Here is a 25080-nt window from a genome sequence, read left to right as displayed (position 1 = left end):
CCAGTTATGCAGCACCATTTGCTGAAGATGCTTTCTTTTTCCATTGTACAGTTTTGGCTTCTTTGTCAGAAATCATAAGCTCATAAGTGTGCAGATTAATGTCAGGGTCTTCAGTTTGGTTTTATTGGTCCACATGTTGGTTTTTATGCCAGTACCAAGCTGTTTTTATTACTGTAGCTCTGTAGTAGAACTTGAAGTCAGGGATCGTGATGCCTCCAGAGGTTGTTTTATTATACAGGAATCTTTTGGCTATCCTGGGTTTTTTAGTTTCCATATGAAGTTGAGTATTGTTCTTTTCAGGTCTGTGAAGAATTGTATTGGGATTTTGATGGGAATTGCATTGAAGCTGTATATTGCTTTTGGTAAGATTGCCATTTTTACTATGTTGATTCTACCTATTCATGAGCATGGGAGATCTTTCCATTTTCTGACATCTTCTTCAATTTCTTTCTTTGAGGACTTAAAGTTCTTTTCATACAGGTCCTTTGCTTGCTTAGTTAGAGTTACTGCAAGGTATTTTATATTATTTGTGGCTATTATAAAGGGTGGTGTTTCTCTGATTTCTTTCTTAGCCCATTTGTCATTTATATATAAAAGGGCTACTGATAATTTTTTTAAGTTAATCTTGTATCCTGCTCCTTTGCTGAAGGTGTTTAAAAGCTGCATGAGTTCCAGTAATGCCACAGCCACGTGGCAACACATAGATTAATAGAAATGGGCTGAGTTAAGTTGTAAGAGCTAGCTAGTGAGAAGCCTGAGCCATTGGACTATACAGTTTGTAAGTAATATAAGCCTCTGTGTCTTTACTTGGATCCATGAGGCTGCAGGATCAGGTGGAACACAAGAAAACATCTGACCACAGCAACCTGAACCTATGTTGATGCCTGTGGGCTCTGCTACCTCCAAAGTACAGACTGATGTGAGTGACCTGTGTTGCCATCTGAGACCATGTTGATTCCCTTGGTGTGTGCTGCCACTCAGGGTTGTGATGGTGTCCATGGACTGACAGCTAGGTTGATGTCTGTGGTCTGTATTGCCATAGGAGACTAGGCTTTGGTCAGTGACATGTGTTGATGCCAGGGAGCATGTAAATTTCCATAGTGTATGCTGTCACCAGAAACCATATTTAAGTCCAGGATCCATGCTCGTGATAACTGTAAGGGCAAGGAAGCTCCTTCTGTCGTGGTATTGATGACTACAGACTCAGAGTTGCAAAAGAGAAACATAGAAGACATCTGTCACAACCTCTACTTCCACCATCCTTCCCAAAAGTGACAGCCTAGACAGAAAGCCACCAAAGAGAAATCTTAAAAACTGCATCCTGTGATAAGGATGCAGATGTGTAACTCTCCAGAATTGGGTTGAGGAGCAGTTGGGAAAGACTCGGTTTTCTTTTAGGGACTGGACACCAGGAGTTTGACCATGTTCCAGTGAGTATATGGGCAACAAAAATTGGACTTGTTCATTTTTACCTTCTGTTTTTTCTGGAGGAAGGCCCAAAGGTGGGATGGTGTCTGAACTAATGTGACTGGGAAACAAGGGTGCTTGGGTTCCATGACATAAAATTTCCAAATAATCAATAAAAAATCTTATGAAAAAATCGGGGAAGAATTTTGGATGGGATCCACAGGAGATGTGGGGTGGGTGGGTGGGGGAAGAAAGATGCAGTTGATGTTCTGTTGCAACTCTAGGGATCTGACTGTGGGATTGGATTTGGAGGGAAAGAGGGAGTGATGGAGTTCTTCAGTTGGCTTACCCATTTTCCTGTCTTCTTCTGCTGGTGTGTTCTTAATGAATGCATGCAGATGTTGGAGGCTGGGATGATGAGATGAGTTGGGGGAAGGGATATTGGGGGAGAAGATCTTTGTGAACCAGTAGAAATGGGGCCTGACAGGAAAGAGACCACAACAGATTTTCTCCTACAGAGGAGGTTACTGATCAGGAGACTGAGGCAGCAGAAACGCTGGGCGTTTGATCGGTGTGTTTGGAGATGAGATCCTGTCTCCAAAACCAAAACAAACCCAATAACACCCCACCCCAAAGTCCACTCCTTTAAATACATCCCCCCTCCCAAAGGACATATTCTGAAGGTCTGTTCTTCTGTAATTATATTCAGGAGACAAAGGCAATGTGTAGTAGCAGCCTGGAATATACAGGGAGTTTAAGGGGGCCCTGGGACACATAGTTCATTTGAGTTGAGGCTGTCTTTCTTAAGTGACTTAACCTCTAAAGACAAAACAAATAAAAATTTAATGAAAGAAAAATAAAACAATGGCCAAGCATTATTTTTAAAATGAGAGTTGAGCAGAGACATCATCATCAAGGAGAATATGTAGGTAATGAATAATATGTAAAGATTAATAAAATGAAGTGGCCCTCCTCTTTCTCACTAATTAGACTCCCAGTGCTCCACCAGGGGCCCAGCCGTATATGTCTGCATCCAGATTCCTCAGTCCTTGGATGGGGTTTATGGCACAATTATCAGGGTGTTTGGCCATCCCATCACCAGAGTAGGTCAGTTCCTGCCATCTCTGGACCATTGCCAGCAGTCTTTTGTGGGGGTATCTTTGTGGATCTCCGTGGGCCTCCCTAGCTCTCTGCTTCATCCCCTTCTCATGTGGTCTTCATTTACCATGGTCTTCTATTCCTTGTTCTCCCTCTCTTTTCTTGATCCAGCTAGGATCTCCCACTCTCTTTCCCTCAACCGTCGCCCTTCATTGCTCCCACTCATGACCAGGCTGTTCATGTTGACCTCATCCATTTCTCCGTGTCTTTTTTGGGGTCCCGTTTTCCAGGTAGCCTCACTGGTGATGTGAGTAGCAGTCCAGTCATCCTTGTTCCACATCTAGCATCTTCCTATGAGTGAGTACATACCATATTTGTCTTTCTGAGTCTGGGTTGCCTCACTCAAGGTTGGATAAAGTACAGGGACAAATAACCAAATGAATGGAAGCACATGAACTATGAACCAAAGGCTGAGGGGCCCCCAACTGGATCAGGCCCTCTGAATGGGTGAGACAGTCATTTGGCTTGATCTGTTTGGGAGGCAGCTGTGCGGTGGTGCCGGGTCCTGGGCTCGTTGCATGAGTCGGCTGTTTGAATCCTGGGACTTATGCAGGGACGCTTGGCTCGGTCTGGGAGGGGGGGACTGGACCTGCCTGGACTGAGTCTATCAGGTCGATCCCGGTCCTCGGGGGAGACCTTGATCTGGAGGAGGTGGGAATGGGGGGTGGGCTGGGGGGAGGGGGAGGGGGTGAGAGGAGGAGAACAGGGGAATCTGTGGCTATTATGTGGAACTGAATGGTGTTGTAAAATTAAAAAAAAAATGTAAAAAATGAAGTGGCCCAATTTTAATTGTATCACCCAGCCTGAAATCTGGATTAAAGGTATGTGTCTTCATTACTCAGATGGATCTACCTGTATCAACTTAAACAGTAATTTCTCACAGGTGTGGTCTATATTTTGGGGTTTAGTTAATTCCAGGTATAGTCAAGTGGAGAACCAAGAATAGCCATCAAAATTATGTTTTGCTTCATGTGGTTATTATTCCATCAACTTTTGCATAGCTAATATTCACTCTTGTGATGATGTAACAATGATTGCCGCTAAAAGCACCATCAGGGAATGGGTGTTTTCCTTAACTTGTCAGTGGACTTAGTTTTCACAACAAGAACAGCAGATGAAGAGCTTATACATGGTGAGTGGAAAGCAGAGCCAAGAATTCATATTCTTAGCCCTCCAGTATTGGGTTCTTTCCTAAATGTTAGAACTGCCATGCTTATTATGCTGGTTGTTTAAAGTGAGAGATTATTCTTGTTTCCATGAAATGCAGAATACATTCAACAGAAACCAATTGGGGAGAGGGTTATTGGTTAAATTATTAAGGCCACTCTACATAGTTAAAAGGGAGGTTTATTTTGTGGGGTAACTTACAAGTGAAGGGATATGTAACAGGGTCTGGGAAAGGTGTGGCAAAGTCTGGCGGTGTTCTCTGGAGAATTCTGCTCGGTCTGCCTCCAGCGTCCAGGGTCCAGGAACCAAGAGAGCCAGACACATCTGGATCTCTGGTCTTCAGTGTCCTCTTTCGGCCCCGCCTTGTTGGCCTGACAGTTACCCGAAGCCTCAATGGGGTTGGAACTTCCAGATCAAAGCTGGAATGTCTACCCACTATATGGGAGCCTTTGGGATGCATCCCCCTCTGTAGTGTGATCAGCAATATGCTCCCTTCATCTCATCTCTCTTCTGTTAGTCCTGTCTTGGAGAGACTCTCCAAGCCTAGAGAACACAGAAATAAGTACAATGATTCATTTAGCTCTGCCATTCCCAGTCTGGCTCTTTTGTAAGTCTGGCTCCAACACTTCTTATCTGTCAATACAGGATAATTCAATCAAGTGGTTTTGACTACTTGATTTTTGAATTTTCTGGTAGACTTTGTGAAGATGGCTAATTAGTAGCATGGGTGACTATTCACTAGGCAAGTTCAGGGTCAGAGTGGTAGATACCCCTGCCTCATATCTGTCATTTGAGGGGTTTGTAGGTGATCACTTCAAGACCCATTGTTTGTAAGAAACATGCTCTAAATTATGAGTCCCCAATGCTCCTGGAGCGCAGGTGTGACTTGTGACAGAGGAACTGAGAATCCCTGGGCAGTAAGCTTAGGCTTTGCTCACAAAGTCTCTCATTAATGGAGAGACACAGGTGGAGTTTTTCTTTTTTTCCCATTGGTGGTAGCTTCACAGGATGACTTGACAGAGCCAAAAGTATTCAGATCCCCAACAGTAGGGGCACATATCTTAAACCTGAAGTAGGATGTCTACCTACCTGAGAGAGCCAATGTTCATAAAAGGAAAACAAATTGACAGAAGCACAATGAAACACACACACACACACACACACACACACACACACACAGAGAGAGACACACTATAGACCACCAGGACTGTCCAACACATATTCCTACCTACACTTGAGTAGACAGACAGAATCAGGTGAAGTCTTAACAAATCCTTTTTTTTCCTTTTTTTTGAAGTAGATTTTTTCTCTTATACAATATGTCCTGATTATAATTTCCCCTCCCTGTACTTCTCCAGGTTCCTCCCCACATCCTCTTCCCTCTGGATCTACTCCCTTTCTGTCTCTTATTTGAAAACAACAGTCTTCTAAGAGATAATGATAAACCATGACAAAAAAAATAGAACAAGAGATGAAAAAATTCATATTAAAGTTGGGCAAAGCAACCCAACAGAAGAAGAAGAGTTCTAAGAGCAGGCACAAGATTCAGTGACCCACTTGTTCTCATACTTAGGAGTCTAATAAAAATAGTAAATAAAAGCTATAGTAAATACACAGAAAACCTGGTGCATACACATAAAGGTGCTTGCTGCTTCAGTCTCTGTGCGTTCATCTTGCACAAATAATTAACCATGGATAGTAGTGTCATGACACTCCTCTCCTTTATGTCCACACGGAAAATGCTTTAACAAAACTTTCCTCCAGACTTGAGAGGCCAAATGACTTCAAGTCTGTTTCCTATTTGTGTGAAAGTGTCGGATTCCTTTGAAATGTAATGCAGGAATTGATCAAAGGGAGTCTTGTGTGCCTGGAACTAAGGATGAGCACACCCTAGAAGTTCTATGTACTCCATACACATCCCTACATCAAGGGGCTCTGAGGCCACCACCGTATCCATTTCTGGTCTCTGGGATCTCACTGGAACCTTTAGGAATATACAAGAGTAGCCACCAGAGAAGACTGCTAGGACATGGATTTAAGCCACTGGAAATTCTGTGTTGGTAGGCTGACAATTACACTGGGTGTTCAGGAAATCTGTGTACCAGAAAGCCTTTCTTTTTTGTTTGTTTTGTTTTGTTTGGGATTTTGTTTTTTGGTTTTTTCATTTTTTTATTAAGAAATTTTCTAATCACTCCACATATTATCCACAGATCCCCCTCCTCCCTCCTTTCACCCCCTAGCACTCTTTCCCAAGCCACCCGGCATCCCTACATCCCCCAAATCGAGAGCCTAGCACACTGAGCCTAGGCAGGTCCAGGCCCCTTCCCACTGCAGCAAGGCTATGCAAGGTGTCACATCACAGGCACCGGATTCCAGAAGCCTGCCCATAGTCCAGGGACAGATCCCTATCCCCCTGCCTGAGTGCCCACCAGGAAGCCTTTCTAAGGTGTGCTTTTAAGAATAGATTCCATATTCTATGGACACTATTTTGTTAACAAGAAGAGTTATCCAGAGGCAGAACTATGGAAGTCAAACCATAGGGGTAGAACATTGAGAGCTTCCCCAACACTATGGACATTGATGGATTACGTCCTTGTTTTAATTTTGGCAGTTTGTGCTGTGTAGGTGATGGATTTTGCATCCTGAGTGGTACTTCCACCATGGAATATGGTGACATCTCACACATATTCTGGACACTGAAGCAGCTGGCCAAGGCCAACTTTTCCTGACAGAACTTATCAATCATATTCCTCATGCAGAGGTGAGACCAGGTTCAGATGTTAGATTTCGCCAAAGTATTAGGCAGAAGCTGATCACAGGCAACCTTGGGGACCTTGAACTCAGTTTGTACTATTTCTAGAGTTCATTGACAACCACACTCTTTTTCTTTGACTTACTCTGAGAACCCTAGTGTCTCAAGGTCTTGTCTCTGGAATCTCAGTGGAAACTGCAGACTCTTGTAGGGTAGCCTGAGAACCTCAGGGGTTGAAGATATTTAAAAGCCAAAAGAGCCTATCCAGATGTGCAACAGATTATAAGAGACAATGATTGCAGACCCAGACTACTATACCCAGAAAAACTTTCAATTACCATAGATGGAAATATTAAGATATTCCACAATAAAACCAAATTTAAGCGATATTTATGTACAAATCCATACCTGTAGTGAGTAGCTGAAGAAAATCTCCAACTTAAGGTAAATTACTACAACCATGAATAATATAGGGAGTAAATAATGTGAGAGCAGTAAAGGCAAAAGGAGGGAATCACACACATACACACAAACACTACCACCACCAAAGCAACAACAACAATAACAAAATATAAGGAATCAACATGGTTGGTCACTCAGATCTCTCAATATCAGTGATCTTGATTCCCCAGTGCAAAGTCACAGACTAACAGAATGGATGTGAAAACAGGTTGCATCCTTCTGATGCAGGCAAGAAACACATCTCAACCGAATGGGTAAAGATTATCTCAGGGCAAAGGATTGGAAATAGACATTACAAGCAAACAGACCTGAAAAGTAAGCTAAGAAGTAAGCTGGTGTACTCACTTTTATACTAACAAAATAGACTTCACCAAAAGCTAATCAAAAGAAATAAGTAAAGACACTACATACTCATCGAAGGAAAAGGGCATCAAGATAAACAAATTCAGAAACAATAGATACCACTTAGCAAAATGAAATCAAGATCAGATATCTATTTTAAACAGACAGATAAACCCCGGTAAAAGAGTATAATCATTAAGTCTTCCCACCAAAAACTTCCCAGGACCAGTTTTGGCACAGCAATCTACCTACCGTTCAAAGAATGCATGCCCATCCTCCTCAAATTATTCCTGAAAGTAGAAACAAAGGACCATTGCCCAATTTTATAAGTCTAAAATTACACTGATGTCTAAATCACAGACCAAAACCTTATAAACACTGATGCAAAAATACTCATTAAATAATTACAAACTGAATCCCAGAATATTGAATGATCATTTTGCCATGATGAAGTAGGCTTTGTCCCAGATATGCAGGGATGATTCAGTATACAAAAATCAAAAAATGTAATTGACCATATAAAACCCAAAAACATCAATACTCAGAAATCCCAAAAAGACGTGAACCTCATGATCATATCATTAAATGCAGAAAAAGCATATTTCAAAATTCAGTATCTTTCATGATAAAACCCAAAGACAGATAGGAACATAAGTGATATATGGAAATACAATAATGGCAGTTTAAAATAATTTCATAGTCAATATCAACGTAAATAGAGAGAAACTCAAACAATTCCACTAAAATCTGCAACAAGACAAAGTTTTTTGATTCTCTCTGTATCTATTCAATATAACAATTGAAGTCTTAAATAATTCAAAAAACAGTTGACAATAAAAGAGATACAAACTGGAAAGGAAGAATAAAAAGTCTTTATTTGTAGAAGTTAATATATTAAACATAAGTTAGGTAAACAATTCAACAGGGAATTTCCTATAGCTAATAAACACTTTAAGCATTTTAGCTTGACAAAAATCTAAGGGATTGAAAACTCTGGTTAGGATTATTGTATGAGAGAAGAACCCATTTTAAGTAATAAAATAATAAAAAAATTCAGTTGTCCTTCTATGTCCAAATGAGAGACAGACTAGGAAAGAAACCAGAGAAATACACCTTTCACGATAGCCTCAAACAATATAAAATATCTTGGGGTAACACTAACAAAGAAAGTGAAATACTTGTATTATCAAAAACTTTAAGTCTTCGAGGAAGAAATTGAAGAAGATATCACAAATGGAAAGATCTCCCATGCTCGTGGGTCAGTGACATTAACATATAAAAATGGCCTTTCTACAAAAAGCAACCTTCAGATTCAAAGCAATCTACTTCAAAATTTCAACACAATTTGTTCCATATCTTTTAAAGACTAGTCCCAGCTTGATATGGAAATACAAGAAGAATTAGAGAGCTCAAACACACCTGAACAATTAAAGGACTGCTCTGGGTCTCACCATTCCTGATTTAAAATTGTACTCAAAGATATGGTAATCAAAGAGCATGTTATTGGCATGAATTGAATGGAAGACTCAGACATAAATCTATATACAGGGGCCATGCCATTCTAAGAGGCCTGTGCTGCCACCCAGGACCATGGTGACCTCTGGGCCCTGACTGCTGCTGAGAACTATGTCTGGTCCATGGCCCTAATGCAGCCAGGGTCTGTGGTGGTAATCTAATTGTACTGAAATATTATTTTGATTGTATGTTAATAAATAAAGTTGTCTGGGGGTCAGAGCTATTAGAGCCATAGCAAGAGTGTGGCGGTGGTGGCACACGCCTTTAATCCCATAGATATCTGTGTGTTCAGGGTCAGAGCTATTAGAGCCATAGCAAGAGTGTGGCGGTGGTGGCACATGCCTTTAATCCCATAAGATCTCTGTGTGTTCAGGGATACAGTCAGCATTGGAGACATATGCCTTTAAGACCTAGGGGGCTGTACATTCAGACAGTGACGAGGCAGTCATGTGTTTGGGTTTACAACCAATGAGAAGGCAGAACAACATACTATAAAAAAACGAACCGACAGGAAGTAGCTCTCTTTTCACGAAGCTGGGACAGCAGGAGGAAGGGTGAGATTTTAGCTCTGAGCTCTGACTTCTCGGCTTTCTCTTTTACATTGTTTCTGTGTTTCTTATTTAATAAGATGGTTGGTTACATCTATAAGGGTCTTTGCCTAAACTTGACTCTTTGGACAGCTGAGCAACACTAAGTAAACGGATAGGTAGTCTTGGGTTTCATCATGGACCTGGTCAGGTATACTCTCAAATACTATTTCTGTTTGTCTTTGGCTATTGGTAAGAAAGTTCAGCCAATTTCCTACATCACCATAATACCTCTGGAACCCTACCAACTATTCAAAACCCCTTAGCCTTGCATTTTGGGGATTATAAAAACCCGACATCTCCTATCTTCCTGGCTATCCTCTCAAACCAGGGTGTAGGAAGAAAACCGATTATAGCAGAAAATAAAGCTTATTTAATTTGACACAAAATATTTGTGTTGGTGGTCTTTACACTCCTTCAGTCAGAATATCACTACCCATCTTGCCTCTATAAGGGAGTTGTAATATATATGTGTCTGTACCTTTTGTCATCTGCCTGGGTTAGATTGTTGGAGTCTCCCAGTGTTGTTATTCATTGGAAAATGGGGTACCATGAGGAGCCCTAAAGGATTTCCTTCCTGACAGGCATAATCTTTCTTAAATCCATTGTGGAGAAGCGATCCAATTTCCTAATGGTTATCTTGGTCAATCACCCCTCCTAACACTGTTATTTCATTCTTAGCCTGTTGGATTAAGGACATCAAAACCTCAAAGTGGCTTGGGAGAAGTCTGAGCTTCCAGTTCAATGAAATGTTTGTTGTGGCTCCAGTCAGGAGTTCTTCCCTTACCTTGGTCAGAAGCTATACTGTGTAAATAACATGGTGGTTGACAAGGTATTCTGTTAGTCCATGTGTGGTAGTTATGGTAAGTTCATTACATGCTTGAAAGGCAAATCCATAACTAGAATAGGTATCAACTATTGTAAGGACAAAATAGTCATCCTATCACTAAGCTGTTGGCTGGTCGGCCTGGAGAATGGTGACATCTCTGGGGCTCTGTGTTGGTCTCTGATGTTGGCAGATCTGACATTCAGCAGCAACTGTAACCAGGTCACTCTTGATAAATGGATATCCATGTTGTTAAATACATGAATAACCCCTATCTCAGCTACCATGGCTACTTTGATCATGGGCCCATGGGGCAATAACAAGGATGACTTGGGGAAGAGTTTGACTGTCCTACTAATGGGTCATCCTATCTACTTGATTATTGACCTCCTCCTCTGCTGAAGGCATCTTTCATGGACATTTACTGTGGACAAAAGTATCTTCACATTCTTTGCTCCTTTGCAGATCTGTCCAAATACTTCTTCCTTAAATGTCTTTCCAAGTTTTCATTATTTTTCCCCTTTGTTTTTATTTTTAATTATGTCATACAATACATCCTGAATAGTCTCCCCTCCCTCCACTCCATGTAGATGTACTACTCCTCTGATTCCCTTGAGAAAAGCACAGGCCTCCTGGGGATATCAAATGAATACAGCATAAGAAGATGGAGTAAGAGTAGGCACAAACCCTCATGTCAAGGCTCAAGGAGCCAACCCAGAAGGAAGAAAAGGTACCCAAGATCAGACAAAACAGTCAGAGACTCCCCAATCTGCCTTTGTTAGGAGCTGCACAAAAGCCCTGAGCTAAACAACCACAGTATATATACAGAGGACTTGGTTCAGACCCATGCAGGCTCTGTGATTGCTTCTTCAGTCTCTGTGAAGCCCCATGAGCTGTGTTTAGTTGAATCTGTGTGATCTGTTGGCTGAGGTTTTGATCCCTCCTATCATCCTGCCTTCCTGTCTTCCTTGAGGTTCCCTGACCTCTGCCTAATGTTTGGCTGTGGATCTCAGTATCTGCTCCCATCAGCTGCGAAAGAATGCCTACTGTTGACTGTAGCAGGAATCTTAAAAGGTCTTATTAGTAAAATCAAACCTGGAAGCCAGGTATTGGGTTAATACTGGAAGATCAGAGAGACAGACCAGCCACAGCTACCTCACCTTGCCAATCCCTCAGCTGATCCTATTTCCTCAGACTGGAAGCCTCTGAATCCTCATCCAGAAGGAATCTCAGCTGAACTGTTACTAAAAGCCTAAAATCTTAACCAGCCAAATGCTTCTAGTTTCTGGTCTTCACGCCTTACATATCTTTCTGCTTTCTGCCATCACTGCCTGGGATTAAAGGCTCACCTTCTGGGATTAAAGGCGTGAGTCACCATGCCTGGCTGTTTCCAATGTGGCCTTGAATTCACAGAAATCCAGTGGGATTTCTGTCTCTGGAATGCTAGGATTAAAGGTTTGAGTGCCACCCTTTTCTAGCCTTTGTATCTAGTGGCTATACTTTCTCTGAACCCAGATAAGTTTATTAGGGCGCACAATACTTTGAGGAACACAATACCACCAAAGTTGACGATTGGGCTAGTTTCCAATCTATGAATATACAAAATTTCATTAGGTTTCTTTAATTGATGTGTGTGTGTGTGTGTGTGTGTGTGTGTGTGTGTGTGTGTGTGTGTGTGTGTGAAGACACTGAACAAACTTCCACAGCTGAGCAGAGCTGGATGGACTAAAATGGCTTTCTTTAAACAGAAACACTACTGGAATCCAGAAGCTGATTTTAAAATTTTTATTCATTTTGTATTTTGGGGGGTTAGGTACAGTCTACAGAGATGTTTGTGCCCATAGAGACAAGAGGAGAACTGTACAAGGATCATCTACAAGAGCAACAATTGCTTTTGTCAACTGATTCATCTTTCTATTCCCACACACTGAGTTTGGAGAAAAATGTCTTCATTCTCTTCCCCTTCTCTTGTAATCAAATATTCAGGTTTGTTTTTTTCCTTTCTGAGTCCTTGACCATATGTTCTGCTCAGTCCAATCCAGACAAGTTTCTCCAAAGAAACCCTGTTGTAATGTGCTTGGGGCCAGCAATTAAATATGAATTCCAGTTTACAACTCATTAGACAAAAATCAAACCAGTACAGCAACAGGGAAAAGGCTGAGTAGATTGTACCAGAGTCCAGACCTTCCCCTCCCACACCCTTCCATTCAACTCATTTACACCTGTATTAAAGCCTCATCCACCATCTGTCTTTCCCCAGATTCACTGTAAATGCTACATAGGTCCCATAGTCTACCCAGGTGTAATTGATCACTACACTGGCTGCTGCTTCTGGAAGAAACATGTAGGTCACAGCAGACCAGGTACTAGGGTCGATTTAGGCTTTTAAGTGGGCTGCTGGAAAAGGCGGTGAGCAGAAGCCAGGGAATGGTATGCTTCAGCTACCAACTGGGGACATGTCTCCACTATTGTCTTCCAGCCTGAGGTCTCAGAGACCTCAAAAGCATGTGCTGTAATGAAATCCAGTGCCTCAGTTTTCAGCTGCCTTGCTCTATGGAGGTGAGCCAGGAAGAGAGTGTGGGCAGCATTCTCCACAGAGAGGTCCCTGAAGAGGGCATCCTCACACATGACCTTCAAACGCTCCAGGCCATACTTGTCAGCAGCGGCCATCACAGCAGCTGCCATGCTGTCCAGGTCTGGTGCTTTTCCGGTGTAAATGAAGTCCATCATTGTCTTGAAGACTTGTGGCTCCAGGTCATGGATCTCAATGCCATTCTTTCTGCTCTCCTCCATGTCATGTTGAAACATGGCTCTGAAAACTGGAGAGCGAGCTGCTAAGATGGCCTTGTGAGCCTGAAATTCCTGGCCAGCTACCACCAGGCAGCAGTCTGTGAACTGGGAATTCTCCCACAGCTCTCCTAGCTCCTCTGCCAATGTGCATCTGGGAACGTGAATTCTTGGCTTTCTGTTCTGGTCAGAGATGGGCATAGAGTCGTCAACCATACTCACCTTGCAGAGGAGGGTGAGCTTGTCATCTGGGAGAAGCCATGGTGCAAAGGACAGGAGGAAGTTTCGAAGGATGAACTTTTTATATCCCAGTTCAACACCTGGCTCGAACCTAGAGACAATAGGTTTGCTCTCTCCGTGGGTTGTCTCTCCTTCCATGCTTAACATCAAGAACTGGAACTTTGCCCAAACAGGACTCTTTTGACAGCTGAGCAACACTAGGTAAACTGACAGGTAATCTGCACTTTCTACATCCACTCCCTTCGGGTGTACTTTCAAACACCATTTGTCATTGGCTCCTATTGAGAAAGTTGGGCTTCTAATGCTTTCCTGAATTTCCTCTGGAATAAAACGGAAGTTGCTGATGGTCCACCTGTAGTAAAAATTCTGGACGTTGATTTGGGTGTGGTCACATCTCTGGGCTGTCTGGTCTCCTGACATTTCTGGACGTAGTTTGAATGTTAAACTGGATCCAAAATGAAGAGCTAGCAATTGCTTTCTCTTCACTCTGTGGGATACAATAATTGATCTGGTTTAGATTTTCAGTTTCTATTTTTCATTTGTTCCATCTTCTATGATGGTGGAAACTTGGGTCTGAAATATTCTATCCAGATTTCAATACTAGTTTCAGAGAAGACAGTGTAGGCTACTAGGGACTCTTACATCACTCTATTTTTTTCTAGATTGAATCTTAGGTAAATAGGCACCCAGTTTTCATAACTATAGACAACTTGAAAATTTGGAACATTTTATACACTCATATCAAAGATGTTATACTAGGGTTCTGCAGAGTAACAGAACATATATAATTAATCTTTCTGTGTATGAACAAAGGGGATTCATTAGAATGACTTAGGGCTGTATTTCTGCTATTCCCACATTGGCTAGCTGTGAAGAGAAAATCCAAGAATCCAGTACTTACTCAGTCCAGGAGGTTGGACGTGTCCCTGGGTCTTCAGTATATGTTGGAATTCTGAAGAAAAATTCTCTAATGTCAGGGAAGGGATGGAATGGCTACAAGGTGAGGGCAAGCAGGCAAAGAGCAAGGGATTCCTCCTTCCATGTCCTTTTATATGCTTCTAACAGAGGGTGTGGCCCAATTTAGGGTGTGTCTTCTAGTCTCCAGATCTGGATTAAAGGTGTGTGTCTTCAGGCCCTGAGATCTGGATTATATGTTTGTTTCTTTTAACTTTCAAAGTCTGTATTTGAAGTGTATCTACCTACTTCAACTTAAGCAAAACATTTCTCACCGTTTTGCCCTCCATATTAGGATCTTAGTTAATTCCATGTCTAGTTAGGTTGAGAATCAAGAATAACCACCAAAAGTGTATTTTGCTTTCTGTGGTTCAGCTTTTGTAAAATAAGGGTTTGTGTCCATTCCACAGAGCTGTTATCTACTCTTCTAGGGGTTTTACACTGATTCCTACCACTAACACGATCCAGGAGAGGTGTTTTCCTTACCCTGTCAGGGGACTCACGGTTCACAACATGGAGGTCAGGGGGTAAGAATTCATATACGGTGGGTAAGAAGCAGAGCCAGGCAGGAACCCTGAAAGTGACAATCTTTTTTCCTGACTTTTATTCATCCAGACTGACAGTCCCCAGGATGGCACCACCAACTTTTGTTTTTTTTTTTTTTTTTTTGGTTTTTCAAGACAGGGTTTCTCTGTGTAGCTTTGCGCTTTTCCTGGAACTCACTTGGTAGACCAGGCTGGCCTCGAACTCACAGAGATCCGCCTGGCTCTGCCTCCCGAGTGCTGGGATTAAAGGCGTGCACCACCAACTTTTGATAGTGGTCACTCCCTCCCCCTCAGATAATCCTCTTTAGAAACACTCTTCCAGATCCAGCTAAGGGTGTGCTAGGAGAAGATCCTAAGTGCTTCTCAATTCCATCATGCTTACTGCCAAGTTTCAGCTTCTTAATACCTCATAATTTTCATCCTTCACTGATGAGTTCTGTCCTCTTTAAACTTTCAACTTCCATGCTTACTTTGCTAGGACTTCAAAGAGAGATAGGATAACAGTGTGTGGTATGCAAAATGAAAAAAAAAAACTTTAAATAAGTAAGCAAACCATTTTTAAAAAGAGAGACCCCATTCTGGTTTCCAAATAGTGCAGAAAATATTCAACAGTTACCAAAGAAGGGGTTTTGAGACTGTTCCCCTTAGAATGTGATGTCTTAAATGCTCTCCACATCTGTCATCTCTCTCCAGTTCTTCAGGTCTGGAGAGATTCACTAAGCCTTGAAGACATGAAGATACATCAGTGATTCAATCAACTCAGCAATTCCCAGCCTAGCTCTCCTAAAGTCTGACTTCAGTGCTTTTCATCCCTCAATACAGAACACATCAATCAACTGGATTTGATGCCTAAATTTTTGTTTCCTCTTAGGAACCTTTGGAAAGTGACTATCTAGTAATATCAGTGACTATTCTCCAAGTGGATTTGGGGTCAGAGTGGCAGATACTGCTTCCCTCAAACTCTCTGGTCCTGGGCTTTTTTTTTCTGGTGGGGAGATTTTTAGTGATTATGCTATTTTACTAGGATTTATTGGTTTGTTTAGAACACATGTCTGACCTTGATTTTATTTTGCTAAGTGGGACCTATTGTTTCTGACTTTGTTTATGTTGGTTCCCTTAGATGGATCTGGAAGACTGTTTCTAAGCAGTGTTGTACCCCAAGGGTTTAGGGTCTGAGTGGGTGTCCCAAGAACCCAGACTCCAGTCCAGTTGATGCAACAGCACGAGGTTTTTATTGAAGCAACTGTACAGACAGGCAAACTCTACTCCTAAGAGCAAGAGCCACATCTTACTGCAGCCACATGGGGGTTTTTAAAGGAAAACACACAAAAGCCATAAGATTACAATTCCCATACAATTTCATTTCACAGGATCATAGTCTGATTACAGAGTGGATACAGTCAGGTCCCCATGTACATTCTTCTGGAAACCTCAAGGTGGTTATCAGGGTGGTAGTGGAGTATACATAAAGGTCACAGTGGTCCTTCCTGGAACACTTGCAACTATCCCAGTCACAGTTGAGCACATCTCTTAACAGAAATCTTTTTACATTGTTACATTGTTACAGGTTGAATAATGGCTGAGTCAGGTAGCCCTTGAAACTAGTTTTCTTTTTAGTTCCTTATTTTCTGGGGCTTGGGGGTGTAAGCCTGAAGGGTTAGGGTCTTTCAGAAGGATTATCTGAGAGGCAGGGGAAAGACCATCACTAAAGTTTGTTGGAGTCATCCTGGGACTCTGGGTCTGCCTGGAATAAAAGGAGGAAAGAATAGAGTCACCCTCAGGAGTTCCTGGCTCTGATTCCACCTCACCATGTATGAGGTTTTCACCAGCCATCCATGTTGTGAAAACTAAGACCACTGACAAGTTAAGAAAAACACCCCTTCCCTGATGGTGTTTATAGCAGCAGTCATTGTAACAACATACAAGAGTAAATAATAGCTATGCAAATGTTGACATGATCCCACACTGATGGAAGACAAACCACAAGAAATAACACACCCTTGTGATCTTGGTTCTCAACTTCACTATATCTGGAATTAACAAAACACCAAAATTGAGAGCACACCTGTGAGAAATTATTGCTTACATTGAAGTAGATAGATCCATGTTAAACAAGGACTTTTGAGGAAGGAAGACACACACCTTTAATCCAGACCTAGAGGCTTGGGGATACACCTTTAATTGGTGCTACTTCAATTTTTTAATAATTACATATTATTCACCACTTATATATTCTTCTTCATGATGATGTCTCTGCTAAATTGTTTTAAAAAATTATACTATACCTTTGATTTGCTTCCTCTTACATTTAATTTTTGTGTGTTTGGGTTTTTGAGTTTAAGCCACTTAAGAAGGACAGTCTCAACTCAAATGAACTGTTTCCCAGGGCTCCCCTTAAACTCCCTATGTATTCTAGGCTGCCTCTGCAGATTGCCATTGTCTCCTGAATATAATTAAAAAGGACATCACTATTTCCAGCCTCCGAATCTGTTCTTTGAGGAGGAGGTCATATTAAAGGATGTGGACCTCAAACATCCAGGATTCCTACTTCCTCTGTTTCCCAATGCAAGCCTAAGCCAAAGAAGGAAGATTAAATTATACATTTATTACATATATGGAGGAAATATAGTGAATTTGACCTATTTCTAGACATTTTTCACAATGACCTTCCTGCATATACGCAATCTTCCTAAGCCAGTCCCAAGAGTATCTTGAGCTGTAAGGGTTAACCACACACACAATGAAAAGTAGTTTTCAGCCTGATTTGGGTTCTTTCCCTTTCTGTTTTTGAAATGGAGTGTCCTTCCACAGTCTTGACTGTCTTTGAACTCATTGTATAGACCGAGCTGGATGAAAAACATAGAGATCTGCCTACCTCTGCCTTTTGAGGCCTGGTATCAAATGTTTGAATTCTTAAATTATTAGAGAGACAACAGTAAAATGATTGGCAAGGGTAGGATTAAGACATACTAAAAAAATATTCTTTTCCTTTTTTTGGTTTTTCGCGACAGGGTTTCTCTGTGTAGCTTTGTGCCTTTCCTGGAACTCGCTTTGTAGACCAGGCCAGACTCTAACTCACAGAAATCTGCCTGCCTCTGCCTCCAGAGTGCTGGGATTAAAGGCCTGCACTACCACTGCCCGGCCAAAAATTACTCCTAAATTAGTGGAATGTGGGTGGTAGGCCCTATGTACTCTAGCACTCAGAGCCTGAGGGAATGTATTCAAGAGTCCTCTGGCCTGCGCTGTATACTGAGTTTCACCACAGCATGAAGAAATGAAAGAAAACAACAGGGAGACATTAAGACATTTCTCTCCACCTTTGAATTTTGCTTGATTTTTCTCTTGCCCCCAGCCCAAAGCGAAAGAGATTTTTCTCATGATCTCTGTTTCTCCATATATGTATATATATTAACTTCATTGATTTGTTTTTATTTTAAGACTGTCTTGATGCAGAGCCAGGCTAGCCTTGAACCTACAATCCTTTTACCTCATCCTTGCAGGTAAGAAGATTATGCATGAGCACCACCCATCCTGACTCTTGACCCCTTTAAGGAATGCTCTGGGGAATAAATAAATCGAAATATTCAATGAGTCTCTGACAGCCTCCACTTGATCTCCAGGCAGCATTCTTCTCTCTGTGGTATTGCACATATGCATGCTCTCATCTGTGAGCAGCTGCATCTGTGTGTTTTGCAGGAGATAAAGTCAGGAATGTCCAACATGTTAGGCAAGTTCCCTACTTCTGAACTATATTTTCACACTTTACCCTCCTTGGGCCTTCCCTTCATTTCTTCCTTTCTTAAGGCTCATCACTGTCCCAGAGAGAACTGGTTCTAGCAAGAACACAGAATACTTGGCACTGTAATTCTGAGATGGATGTTACTCATTCTTTGTTGTATGGGGACATGGGGATTCACGTCTCTAATCTCAGCACTCACAGAGTGTAAGATTTGGGGACCAATCTGCTCTACATCAGGAATTCTAGATAGGCACAACTACCTAGTGAGATCATATCACAAACTAATAGTAATGATGATGATGATGATGCTTTAAGTATACTAATAAAAATAATAATAATGATCAGTAGTTACATACATCCCGATTGGCTTTGAAAATTATAAATTTATAAACTCAAGTTCCAGCTGCTTTTGTGATACTATCTTACAAGGACTATAATGGCTCATTAAGGAAGGGAATGGCTCAGCTGCCTTTAGCCTACTGGCTATGGGTGAGATAGGACCTCTGTTGGTCTTTTCTGTGTTGAACACACAGATTGCAAGCCCAGTGCCACTTTGACATCTTTGGCAGCAGTTAACTCTGCAGCTCACACATGATTGAGCCTGTATAATAATGAGTATTCAGAGACAGGTAATGCCTGGGGGGCACTCACCAACCTGAGACAGAGCACCTGTGTGGCCTGGGCAGGCATCTCCATGAAGGGTAAGGTGACCTGTTGACATCTCAAGCAACCCAAGTCAGAAGCTCATTTTTTAATAAAAGTGGGACCTGTAGGTCCCTGGCCCCCATTTATGTAACTGTTGCCTTGCTTGCTGCCCTTGACCTTGATATCCTCCCTGTGCTAATTCCCTGCCAGGTTCCACCCTCCTGAATGCTTAAGGGAAGTTCCTTGTCTGTGTATCCTGAATAATGGGCATTAACAGCTTAGATGCAAGATTGTAACACATCAGTAGCGAACTTCTGCCCTCCGGGGTTCTCCCATTGTTTTGTATGCCTGTATTTAAGACCTCCTCCCTCCTTCAATAAATGACATTCATCATTTAAAATTAAAATATATAGATAATTGTGAATACTGCGAATGAAATCTATGAATACCACAAATGTGATTATATCATGAGTATAATTAATGAATATCATTAGTGTAATTTAAAAATAAAATAATAATAATTATAATAATAATAATAAAGTCTTGATGTTCTTTATTAATGTTAAACACAAGCTTTCTATACCATTTGCTAAACACTAACAGTGTGGTTAAGGTAATTAAATAGAAATTCATGAATTTGGCATGATGTGGTAGTCTATGGCTTTGACCACAGTAGTCTGAAGGCAAAGGCTGACTCAATTCTATGTGTCTGAAGCTAACTTGGTCCATAGAGCATCTTCTAGGAGAGCCAGACATGCAGAGTGAAAATCCATCAAAAAAGAAAGAACAAGGGACATAGGAAACGAATCATGACTACCTACCTCTTTGTGGGAGCCTACAGAGGTTTCCTAGTGAGATCTGTGCTTGCTTTACCTAGCAGGACTGCATAAGAGGATGACTGGATCATGGGCCTAGAAGCCAGGTGTTTGGAAGGGTCTATACTTGGTTGTATCTATCAAGGGGGAGGACTTTTTTCCTCCCATTGCCATGGTTATAAAAAGCACTTTTGAATAAAGTTCTGGGCCATTGGGTATTGACCCAGGTACTCCTGAAGCTATCTTGTATTTCTGTCTTCCTTCTTCTTGGCTAGGCCTACCATTCCAAGTTCTGTATTCCTCTCTCCTCCTCATAGGAACCCTGTAAAAGGTGGGGGCTTGTCCCCCACACCGCTTGAATTCCTGCTATAATATTTCAGACTGCCAAAGCTTTAGAGAACAGACTAGTTTTTCAGAGCTGTTCGAACATCATGGCTGTCTGAACCCAATCTAAAGAGAAAGCTGGACTCAAAAATGCAGAGATCTGCCTTCCTCAGCCTCCTGAGTGCTGAGATTAAATACTTGGCTTTTTTTAATTCAATTTTTTATTGATTCTTGGTGGGTTTCATGTCATACATCCAGAGTCATCCATCTCCCTGTCCCTTCATATCCACCCTCCACCCTTACAACCTCTCCCACAAAACAAAACAAAATTCAAAAGAGAAACAAAAAATCAAAACAAAAACAACCAAACTAACTACCACACAAAAATAAAGTCCCAGGGTGGAAGTTGTAGTGTGACATAGTGAGTCCCACAGTGTACCCTTTAGTCCATCTTTACTTTACTTTACATCTTTACTTGTAAGTGTTCATTGCAATGAGTCAGTGTTCTGGTCTGAGGTCTCTGGCTTCTCCTATACTGCTACATGGGTCCTCACTGGGACTCCTCTTCGATAACCTTCATTGTTGCCTTGTGTCATAGAGATCCTTTGTGTCACAGAGATCCTGCAGCTTTGGATCTGTAGGTCCAGCCACTTCACATGCTCCAGCAGTTCATACATGAGGAGAATGTTGGATGGGCCACCTCACAGTCCTGGTTCTGGGCTTGGGTGGTAGCTGGGTTGGTCAGCCTCCCAGCTTTCCTTCATGAACACCAACAAGGTGAGTTGTCTAGCATTGCTGTTGCTAGCTCACCCACTGCAGCAGGCAGCAAGGAGTACAGTCACCTCTCCTGTCCTCTCACCCTCAGGCTGTCTCACCTGCATCACCACCCCACCAACAAGATCAGATCTACTTTGTTGTCCTTGTGAGGTATCAGAACTGGTGTCCTGGTGGGGTGTCAGAACTAGTGGGACTGGGAAGCAAGAATGCTCAGGATCCATGATGTGAAATTTCCAAATAATCAGTAAAAATATTTTGAAAAAATCAGGGGAGAATTTGTGTGGAATCCATAGGAGATTTTAGCTGGGTGGGTGGGTGGGTGGGTGGGGAAGAAAGCTGCAGCTGGTGTTCTGTTGCAATTCTAGGGATGAGTCTGGGGGATTGGATTTGCAGGGAAGGAGGAAGTTCTTCAGTTGGCTTACCTATTTCTTTGTCTTGTTCTGCTGGTGTGTTCTTAGTGAATGCCTGCTGGTGTTGGAGGCTGGGATGATGGGTTGAGTCGGGGGAAGGAAGATTGGGGAAGAAGATCTTTGTGAACAAGTGGGGACAGGGTCTCACAGGAAAGAGACCACAGCAGATTTTCTACTACAGAGGAGAGGATGACACCAGGAAAATTGAAAGTAGAGGAGCAAAAGTAGAGGTGTGAATCTGCATTCAGCCTACTTGTTTCCCTGGAAAGAGTGGGTTAGCAAGGGTGCCTTGCTGAGTTGGGAGCTGGGACAAAGCAATGAGTCGGGGGGTGGGGAAGTTAGAAGGGGAAGATGTATGGGATCTGCACACATGGGTGCAGAGAAGGTTTCAGGGTGCTCTGCTGCAGAGCTTGGGATGAGACTGGGGGATTGGATGTGAAAGAACAGAGAGCAGAAAAGAGCTGAAGGCAGCCTACCTCGTTTTCTGGCACACATGGCCTAGAGTTGTGGTTTGTAACCTGTGTGTCCCAGTGGAATCCATGAACTTGGGCCAGAGTTACACCTCTCTGAGAATTTAGTATCTTGGTCAGAAGCTATACTGTATAGAATACCATGAGAGTTGACAAGGCATTCTGTTTGTCCCTGTGTGGTAGTTTTGGTAAAATCATTACAGTTACAAATATGTAACTAGAATAAGTATCTACTCCAGGAAGGACAAAGTGGTGTCCATTCCACAGAGGAAGCAGCCCAATATAGTCATTGTTTCATAACTTTGTTGGCTGGTCAGCCTGGAGAATGATGACATATCTGGGGCTCTGTGTTGGTCTCTGTTATTGGCAGATGTGGCATTCAGCAGCTGGTGTCCAGCAGCTGTAACTAGGTCACTCTTAAGTGGATATCCATGTTGTGATTCCATGCATAACCCCTATCTCAGCTACCACAGGTACTTTGATCATGGGCCCATTGTGTAATAATGAGGATAGCTTGTTACAGAGTCTGACTGTACATTAAGTGGGTCATCCCATCTACTTGATTTTTAAACTCCTCAGATGAAGGCAATTTTTATGAGCATTTACAGGGGACAAAAGAACTTCACATTAGCTGCTCCTTTGCAGATCTGTGTAAATACTACTTCCTGAAATGTATTTCCATATTTCTAGTTTCCTTTTTCGATTTTATTTTTTCTTCTCTCATAGAGTCCCATCTGACCATAGTCTCCCCTCCCTCCACTCCACATACATATACTACTCTGTTTCCCTTCAGAAAAGCAAAGGTCTCCTGGGGATATCAAATGAACACAGGATAACAAAATGTAATAAGAGTAGGCACAAACCCTCATATCAAGGCTGGAGGAGCCAACTCAGAAGGAGCCAATATCCGACAAACAGTTCAGAGACTCCACACACTCCTGCCATTAGGATTTCCACAAACCCCCTGAGCTGAACAAGCACATTAAATACACAGAGGACTTAGTACAGACCCATGCAGGCTTTGTGATGGCCTCTTCAGTGTCTATGAGCCCCTATAAACACTGTTTAGTTGACTCTGTGAGCTCTGTACCCCTTGTGTCTTTGATGCCTCCTACAACCCAGCCTTTCCCTCTTCCTTGAGGTTCACTGAGTTCTGCTCATTGTTTGGCTATGAATCTCAGTATCTGCTCCCAACAGCTGTTGGAGAAATCCCACCTGATGTCCATTTTACTAAGCACCAATATCCCAGTGTAACAGAATTCATTAGGTATTGTCTCATGGATTGTGTGTGTAAGAGTGTGTATGGGTGTGGGGGGGGCAGTGAAGAACTGCACCAACTTTTCCAGCTGAGCACAGCTGGATGGACTAAAATGGCCGTTTTCAAACAAAAACACCACGGGAATCCATAAGCTGATTTTACAATTTTGATTCATTGGATATTTTATTTTGGTAATTTATTTAGTAGAGATAGATGTGCATATGGAGACAAGAGGAGGACTGAAGAAAAGGACCTGTGCAAGATCAACAATTGCTTTTGCCAAGTGAGTCATCTCCCCTGTCCCAAACACTGAGTTAGGAGAAAAACTTTCTTCATTATCTTTGCTTCTCTTGTAATCAAACATTCATATTTGTTTTCTCCTTTCTGAGTCCTTGATCATATCTTCTGCTCTATCCAATCCAGAGAGGTTTCTCCAAAGAAATCCTGTGGTAATGTGCTTGGTGCCAGCAGTTAAAATGAATTTCAGATTCTAACTCCTTAGACAAAAATCAACCCAGTATAACAACAGGGTAGAGGCTATGTAGATGGTACCAGAGTCCAAGGCTCCCTGTACCTCAACCTGACATTGACTCCTTTACATCTGTTTAAAGCCTCAGCCACAATGCTGTTATTCCATAGATCCACTGGAAATTTTCCACACATCCCATAGTAGCCAGGTATTGGTAACACCATGAGTACTGCATCTGGGAGACAAGTGTAGGACAAGGTTTGCCAGGTCCTAGGATAACTTCAAGCATTTAATAGGGTGCTCCAGGAAAGGGCAGTGAGCAGGCCTGAAACCATAAACTTCAAACACTAAGTGGGGACATGAGCCCACCATTGTCTTCCAGTCTGAGGTCTCAGAGACCTCAGAAGCATGAGCCGTAATGAAATCCAGTGTCTGGGTTTTTACCTGCCCTGAGCTGTGGTGGTCAGCCAGGAAGAGAGTGTGGGCAGCATTCTCCACAGAGAGGTCCCTGAAGAGGGCATCCTCACACATGACTTTCAAACGCTCCAGGCCATACTTGTCAGCAGCTGCCAGCAAGGCAGCTGCCATGCTATTGAGGTCTGGTGCTGTTCCTGTGTAAATGAAGTCCATCATTACCTTGAAGACTTGTGGCTCCAGGTCAGGGATCTCAACATGATTCTTTCTGCTCTCCTCCATGTCTTGTTGAAACATGGCTCTGAAAACTGGAGAGCAAGCTGTTAAGATGGCCTTATGAGCCCAGATTTCCTGGCCAGCTACCACTAGGCAGCAGTCTGTCAACTGGGAATTCTCCCACAGCTCTCCTAGCTCCTCTGCCAATGTGCATCTGGGAACCAGAATTCCTGCCTTCTTGTTCTGGTCAGAGAGGCTCAAAGAGACCGGGGCCATGCTCACCTTGCAGACAAGGGTGATCTGGTCATCTGGGAGAAGCCAAAATGCATGGGACAAGAGAAAATCTTGAAGAATAAACTTTTTGTAACCCCAGTCTTGTCCTGGCACTAACCTAAATGCTCTTGGGCTCTTCTTGACTTGTGTATTCTCTCCTTCTGCACTTATGATTCAGAACTGGAACTTTGCCCAAACAGGACTCTTTAGACAGCTGAGCAACACTAGGTAAACTGACAGGCAATCTGCACTTTCTTCATCGACTCTGTTCGGGTGTACTCTCAAACACCATTTGTCATTGGCTCCTATTGAGAAAGTGGGGCTTCTAATGCTTTGCTGCATTTCCTCAGCAAAAAAGGGAAGTTGCTGATGGTCCACCTGTAGGAGAAATCCTGATCGCTGATTTTCTGTGCTCCCATCTCTGGGCGATCTCATCTCCTGCCATTTCTCCTGCAGATAGTTCGAAGGTTCAACTGGATTGAAAATGAAGAACTCGCAATTGTTTTCTCTTCACCCTGTGATACAAAA

General features: G+C 42.3%; 1 protein-coding gene across 1 annotated transcript; it reads right to left on the bottom strand.

Moving 5' to 3' along the window:
• Nucleotides 1–12601: 12601 nt before the first annotated feature.
• LOC143274047 (speckle-type POZ protein-like) lies at nucleotides 12602–13663 on the bottom strand. Its single transcript, XM_076575320.1, has one exon. It carries the CDS (start codon nucleotides 13661–13663, stop codon nucleotides 12602–12604), a length of 1062 nt encoding a protein of 353 aa, XP_076431435.1.
• Between the last annotated feature and the right edge of the window lie 11417 nt (nucleotides 13664–25080).

The sequence above is a fragment of the Peromyscus maniculatus genome, chromosome 6 (genome assembly GCF_049852395.1).
Source record: "Peromyscus maniculatus bairdii isolate BWxNUB_F1_BW_parent chromosome 6, HU_Pman_BW_mat_3.1, whole genome shotgun sequence".
Classification (NCBI taxonomy): Eukaryota; Metazoa; Chordata; class Mammalia; order Rodentia; family Cricetidae; genus Peromyscus; species Peromyscus maniculatus.
The sequence above is the reverse complement of the archived record's forward strand: the minus strand, read 5'-3'. Positions and strand labels throughout refer to the sequence as shown.

Bases quoted from the DNA above. Each gene is read 5' to 3' on its own strand.
- LOC143274047 (XM_076575320.1), bottom strand. From the start codon at position 13,663: ATGTCAGGAGACCAGACAGCCCAGAGATGTGACCACACCCAAATCAAC.